This window comes from Capricornis sumatraensis, chromosome 20 (genome assembly GCF_032405125.1).
Source record: "Capricornis sumatraensis isolate serow.1 chromosome 20, serow.2, whole genome shotgun sequence".
In the NCBI taxonomy this organism is placed as follows: Eukaryota; Metazoa; Chordata; class Mammalia; order Artiodactyla; family Bovidae; genus Capricornis; species Capricornis sumatraensis.
This window is the reverse complement of record NC_091088.1, coordinates 53,449,786-53,456,577: the sequence shown is the minus strand read 5'-3', so window position 1 is coordinate 53,456,577 and position 6,792 is coordinate 53,449,786. Positions and strand designations below refer to the sequence as shown.

General features: G+C 43.4%; 1 protein-coding gene and 1 non-coding gene across 2 annotated transcripts; one reads left to right on the top strand and one right to left on the bottom strand.

The window, feature by feature from the left end:
- Positions 1-2,217: 2,217 nt before the first annotated feature.
- Positions 2,218-2,289, bottom strand: TRNAW-CCA (transfer RNA tryptophan (anticodon CCA)). Its single transcript has one exon. It is a non-coding gene; the product is annotated as a tRNA-Trp (tRNA).
- Positions 2,290-3,936: 1,647 nt separating this feature from the next.
- On the top strand, positions 3,937-4,255 carry LOC138097102 (translation machinery-associated protein 7). Its single transcript, XM_068993341.1, has one exon. It carries the CDS (start codon positions 3,952-3,954, stop codon positions 4,144-4,146), a length of 195 nt encoding a protein of 64 aa, XP_068849442.1. The 5' UTR covers positions 3,937-3,951; the 3' UTR covers positions 4,147-4,255.
- Positions 4,256-6,792: the final 2,537 nt, after the last annotated feature.

Here is a 6,792-nt window from a genome sequence, read left to right as displayed (position 1 = left end):
AGCCTTCCCATGACGGCAAGGGATTTCTTCTTTCTAAATTTCAACGTTCACTAAGTGCGTCCCCAGCGTTGACCAGTTCCCGCATCACCAGACAGGAACAGTGCAGCAGAGTGATGACAGAAGCACATGACAAAGTGATTATGGATGAGACGGGGCAAACACAGGCTGCATGATCAGGGGCTGCGTGGTGGAAGACCTGGGAGCCCAGACAGCTTCCCCGCTCAGTCTGAGAGAGGGCCAGAGAGGGCTCTCAGAGGAGATTATAGACCCATGAGTCAACAAGAGCCCCAGACTCTGCCTTCGCGTTTCCAGTACTGAGATGAAGACAGATAATAAACCAGAGACAGATAGGTGTCAGGAGAGTGTTGGGGAAGCACAGGCAGAGTAATCAGACCTGAAAGGAGGGAAACCCAAAGGAGGCACATGACCAGCTTAGGGGCCATGGCGGCACTTCCTGAAAGAGGCATATGTGAGCTGGATCTCGAAAGGAGGATGGAATAGGGCAAGCATAGGAGTAGAGGACAGCTGATGAATAATTAAAATAAATGTATTATTAAAAGCCCGTAACAGTGCTATGAAGGAAATAAACTGGGGGCTAGGATGGAAAATAACAGTGGAGGAGGTGATTTAGATATGAACCCTGGAGGATAAGAAGAGCTGATGGACAAACATTCTAAGCAAACAGCAAATGCAAAAGTCCTGAAGCAAAAAAGATGTCAGTGTGTTACAGAAGCCAGGGCCACACCCACTACTTGGCTTCCCTCCTGACATAATACTATTTGAACAGTCTTAACTGGGTTAACTACGTGGTGTTTGCCTTAAACAATTAAAGTTTTATGCCCGCCATCTTCTTTAATCTTGCAGTGAGGCCCTGGGACTCAAGGCCAAGGGTCTGAATGTGAGGCCCAAGATCTCTTAAGCACTTGAACCCAGTATCCCCACCACATTCCACTAAACCCAGGTTTATGCTGGAGGACTGAGAGGACTGTGGTGGGAGGTGAGGCTGGAAAGGAGACGCAGCCCTGTTCATTCATTCATACTTTCTTTGAGCACTCACTGTGAGCCAGGTACTCTTGTAAACACTGGAGAAGATACCACAGTGAACAAAGCGAAATGTCTGACCTGTTGGAACTCACTTTCTACTATTGAGAACAGTGATGTAACTAGCATATCTGACACTGAGACTGAGCCCCCTATTCTGAGTTCCCCTGCCTCTTTATCCAAAACTTTATTCCCTTTCTTGTTCTGCTCCTGTGCCCTTCAGGATTAAAGAGTATCAAAGAAAAAGGGAATTGAAACTGAGCAGGACCCTGTTTCTTGTTTGTAGAAGAAAGCTTTGGTCTCCTAGGCCTTCCTTGAGTTCCAAAGAGTCAACTCAAAAGTTACTAATTAGGGAAGTAAGGGAATGGAAACAAAGGAAACAGGCAAGAAACAACAGTTCAGTGATAAAACAGAGTCCTAGTTCCTCCTCAAGGGATATACGTAACAATCTGACGCATATCTTTAAGTTTTGCTTGCAGAAACTAAGACCCCCACCCAGGTGGAGGACAGTGACTAAATGCCTACCACAGGCATGTAGACCCCAGACTGGCTGGAACCAGAAGGTTGATGATTAAGATTCCTGAAACATCACCCAGTTGCCTCACCACCAACCAATCAAAAGAAAGTCTATGAACTAAAACCCTCACCCCAAATGTTACCTTTAAAAACCCCCTCCCTGAAAGCCTTCAGTGAGATCCGTCTTTTGAGCTGCCCCTTCTCCCTGCATGCATGCATGCATGCATGCTCAGTCACATCCAATTCTTTTCCACCCCATGGACTGTAGCCCTCCAGCCTCCTCTGTCCATGGGATTTCCCAGGCAGGAATACTAGAGTGGGTTGCCATTTCCTTCTCCAGGGAATCTTCCTGACCCAGCAATTGAACCTGTGTCTCCTACATTGACAGGCAGATTCCTTACCACTGAGCCACCTGGGAAGCCTCTCCTTGCTTGCTGTCCTGCAAATAAATGCTGCACTTTTTTTTTTTTTTTTTTGCACTTTTCTTTACCACAACCCAGTGTCAGTAAATTAGCTTTGCTGTGAAAGTGAAAGTGAAGTCACTCAGCCGTGTCCGACTCTTTGCGACCCCATGGACTGTAGTCTACCAGGATTCTCCGTCCATGGGATTTTCCGGGCAAGAATACTGGAGTGGGTTGCCATTTCCTTCTCCAGGGGATCTTCCCGACCCAGGGATTGAACCTGGGTCTCCTGCATTGGAGGCAGACGCTTTAACCTCTGAGCCACCAGGGAAGCTTTGCTGTATGGCAGGCCAATGAACCTACATTCAGTTCTGTAACAGCCTGTGGGGTGAATAATTTTTTATACCTCCTCCACTCTACCAAATTATTTTCAGTAATAATCATGTAAGTATAATTATTTTATTTGTTCTTTAATTTTTTAATTAATCAAAATTTAATAAATTTCCCTTTTAAAGATATTACTCAAATTCAGTAAAATATTTCATGTATGAATGAAAGTTTGTACTTATCAAATAAAAATATTATGTCTTACAGTTCATACCCTGATTCACTCTTTTGAATTTTTAAACACAAAAACTCCAAAAGAACATGTAGAATGACAATAATTTCTCCATCTTTACAATCATTGTGCTATCCTTTAAATTTCTAATGTATTTAAATGCAAGACTATATAGAATCACAGAAATTGGAGACTCAAACTGTGCCTGATATAAGGCCAAATGATTCCAAATTGTTATGAACTTATTTTCAAAATGAGCACACATAGCTCAGTCTATATATGTCAGAAGTCAACAGTATACATGAGAGTTCTCCATATTAACTTTCCTTTAGACTATTGTGGCAAACAGCCCCCTATAATCCCCTCCGCTTAGGTGTGAGCAGGACTGGGACTTGCTTCTAACCAACAGAATATGGCAAAGGAGGTTTACGTTACATTATGTAAGACTGTCCCCATGGACTGAGAGACTGTCCATGGCTGGCTCTGAAAGAAAGAAGTCGCCACATTGTGAGGATTGATGGAGAAGACCGCATGGTAAGGGATTATAGGTGGCCTCTGGGAGTCGAGGGCCATTCCCACTGATAGCCAGCTAGAAAATGAAGACCACATCCCCACAGCCTCAAATAGATGGAAACGCATCTTTTCTCAGTGGAGTCTCTGATGAAATGGCAGCACTGGCTGACCCCTGGATTGCTGCCTGATGAGGCCCTGGAGAGAGAAGGCCCAGCTAAGCCATAACTGAAACCATGGGATAATAAGTGTTTTTTCATTTGTGGCTGCACTGGGTCTTCACTGCTGCGTGGGCTCTTCTGTGGTTGAGGCGACTGGGGGCTATGCACTACTTGCGCGGTGGCCTCCCTTTCTGCAGAGCATGGGCCCTAGGGCATACGGGCTTCAGTAGCTGCGGCATATGGGCTCAGGAGCTGTGGCTCCCAGGCTCTAGGGCGCATGCTCAGTAGTTGTGGTGCATGGCTTAGCTGCTCTGTGGCACATGGCATCTTCCCAGACCAGGAATCGAACCATGTCTCCTGCATTGGCGGGCAGATTCTTTACCACTGAGCCAACAGGTGTTGTTTTAAGCCACAGAATTTGTGGTAATTTATTCAGAGCAATAAGAAACTAATACACATAAAATATTTACTAAAGGATAAGAGTAATAAAAATAATTTGAAACTTACCAATATATTATTAAAAGTCAACAGTTTTAAAAAACAAATTCAACAGTATTGCATTAATTGTTCAGTCAGTAGACCTCCAAACAATTTTTTTCCTAAGGGTGGAATGATTCTTTTATCACCGATACCGTTTAGAATTTGTCAGTGCATGGCATAATATAAACTTGGCCAAATTTTTTTCCCCAGACTTTAAACTCTTTATTTTGTATTGCATTATAGCTGATTAACAATGCTGTGGGGGGAAGGGGCGGCAGGCGCCATGTTGGGCCGCGAAGGTGGCAAGAAGAAGCCCCTGAAGCAGCCAAAGAAGCAAGCCAAGGAGATGGACGAGGAAGATAAGGCATTCAAACAGAAGCAGAAGGAGGAGCAGAAGAAACTCGAGGAGCTAAAAGCAAAGGCCGCGGGGAAAGGCCCCCTGGCCACCGGTGGAATTAAGAAATCTGGCAAAAAGTAACCTGTTCCTTGTGCCTGAGGCAATGATGACCCTTAGTTCCATTCCTGTTTAAACACCTGGATTCCCTGCCATAATATCTGTTGCCACCTGTAGCTAGAATGAAGTGTTGTCTTGGAACCTATTGTACATTTAAGAATAAACTTTTGTAAAAAAAAAAAGTAAAAACAAAACTAAACAAAACAATGCTGTGGTAGTTTCAGGTGAACAGCAAAGGAACTCAGCTGTACATATACATTAATCCATTCTCCCCACAAATCCCCTCCCATTCAGTCTGGCACATAACACTGAGCAGAGTTCCACGTGCTGTGGTCCTTGTTAGTTATCCATTTTAAATATAGCAGTGTGAACATGACCTTCCTAAAGTCCCCAACTATCCCTTCCTCACCCCCTAACCCACAACCATAAGTTCCTTTTCTAAATCTGAGTCTCTTTGTGTTTTATAAGTTCATTTGTATCATTTCTTTTTAGATTTCACATGTAGGGGATGTTGTATGGTATTTCTCCTTCTCTGTCTGACTTCACTCAGTATGACAATCTCTAGGTCCATCCATGTTGCTACAAATGGCATTATTTTATTCTTTTTAATGGCTGAGTAATATTCCATCATAAACATGTACCACATCTTCAACTTTTGGTCAGTTTTATTATTATTTTAAAATTCTCTGCAGGGTTGGCTCGTGGTAAAGAATTTGCCTGCCAGTGCAGGGGACACGGGTTCAATCCCTGGTCCAGGAAGTTCTCACACGCTGTTGGACAACTAAGCCCGTGCCCTGCGACTACCGAGCCAGTGCTCTGGAGCAACACGAGAAACCGCTGCAATCAGAAGCTTGTGCACCACAACTAGAGAGTGGCCCCTGCTTGCTGCAGCTAGAGAAAGCCCAGCATAGCCCCAAATACATAAATAAACCTTAAAAGCTTCTGTACAGACCGTGCATCCCCTTTTGTCCTGTGCTCAAGTTGGACCATTCCTGTTTCCCTCCCTTTGGTATACCACTAGCTGGGAAAAAGACAGTAAATAAAATAAGTAAATTATATACTAGGTTAAAAGGCAGTGAGCATTATGGATAAAACATACAGCCAGGTATGGGGCATGGGAGTTGCAATATAAAATAGGATTGTCAGAGAAGATCACTGCACAGGTAACATTTGAGGGGGATGAAGGAGTTAGCCCTGTTGACATCATTCTAGGGAAGAGTTTTCATGATAGAGGAACAGCTAATGCAAAGTTGTTGGGGTAGGACTGTTTGGCAGAGCTTTGATTGTCCCACAACAATGGGGAGCTATGGACAGTTTTATTTGGTTGGTTTTTCAAGATATCTCAGCTTTATTGAGCTACAACTCACATAGCGTACAATGTACCCTTTCAATGTGTGCAATTCAATGGGTTTTAGTATATTCATAGAGTTGTGCAACTATCATCACGTTCAATTTTAGAAAATTTCATCGTCCTCAAAAGAAGCCCCTTACTCTTTAGCAGTCACTCTCCTTCCTCCAGTCCTCTCAGCCACAGGCAACCATAAATCTATTTTCTGTCTCTATGAATTTACCTATCCTGAACATTTCCTGTAAATAGAATCATACAACATGTGGCCTTTTGTATCTGGTTTCTCTACCTTGGGCTTCCCTCGTGTCTCAGCTGGTAAAGAATCCACGTGCAATGTAGGAGACAGACCTGGGTTTGATCCCTCGGTTGGGAAGAATCCCCTGGAGAAGGGAAAGGCTACCCACTCCAGTATTCTGGCCTGGAGAATTCCATGGACTGTATAGTCCATGGGGTCACAAAGAGTCAGATACTACTGGGTGACTTTCACTTCACTTCTCTGCCTTAGCATGTTTTCAAGGTTCATATATAGGTACTTAATTTCTTTCTATTACCAAATAAGAGTCCATCATATGGATATACCAAATTTTATTTATCCATTCATCAGTTGATGGGCTGGGTTTTTTCCCACCTGTTGTCTGCTATGAACATTCATGTACAGATTTTTGTGTGAACATATGTTCTCAACTCTCTGGTACACTAAGAATAGAATTGCTGGATCATATGGTAACTCTAAGTTTAACTTTTTAAGGAACTGCCAGGGGCTTCCCTGGTGGTCCAGCAGGTAAGAATCCACCTGCCAATGCAGGGGACGCGGGTTTGACCCTTGGTCCTGGAAGATCCTACATGCCTCTGAGCAACTAAGCCTGCAAGCCACTACTGAAGCCCACGCCTAGAGCCCCTGCTCCGCAGCAAGAGTAGCCCCCAGTCCCCTTAGCTAGAGAAAGCCGGTGTGCTGCAAGGAAGACCCAGCGCAGCCATAAATAAATAAATAGAGCTCTATTTTTTAATAAATCTTAAAAAAAAAAAAAAAAACAACTGCCAGACTGTTTTCCAAAGTGGCTGAACCATACACATTCCCACGATCAATGTATCAGGGTTCTGATTCCTCCACATTCTTGCTAGCACTTGATATTTTCCATTAAAAAAACGATAGCCCTCCTACTGAGTGCGAAGTGGTATTTCATTGTTGTTTCAATTTGCATTTTCCTGATATTAATGATGTTGATCACCTTTTCAGGTATAGACTCTAGTATATCTTTTTTCTAGAAATGTCTATTCATGTCCTTTGTCTAGTTCTAAAATGGGTCATCTTATAATTGAGT

Coding starts and splice junctions, on each gene's coding strand:
- LOC138097102 (XM_068993341.1), top strand. CDS start 3,952: ATGTTGGGCCGCGAAGGTGGCAAGAAGAAGCCCCTGAAGCAGCCAAAG.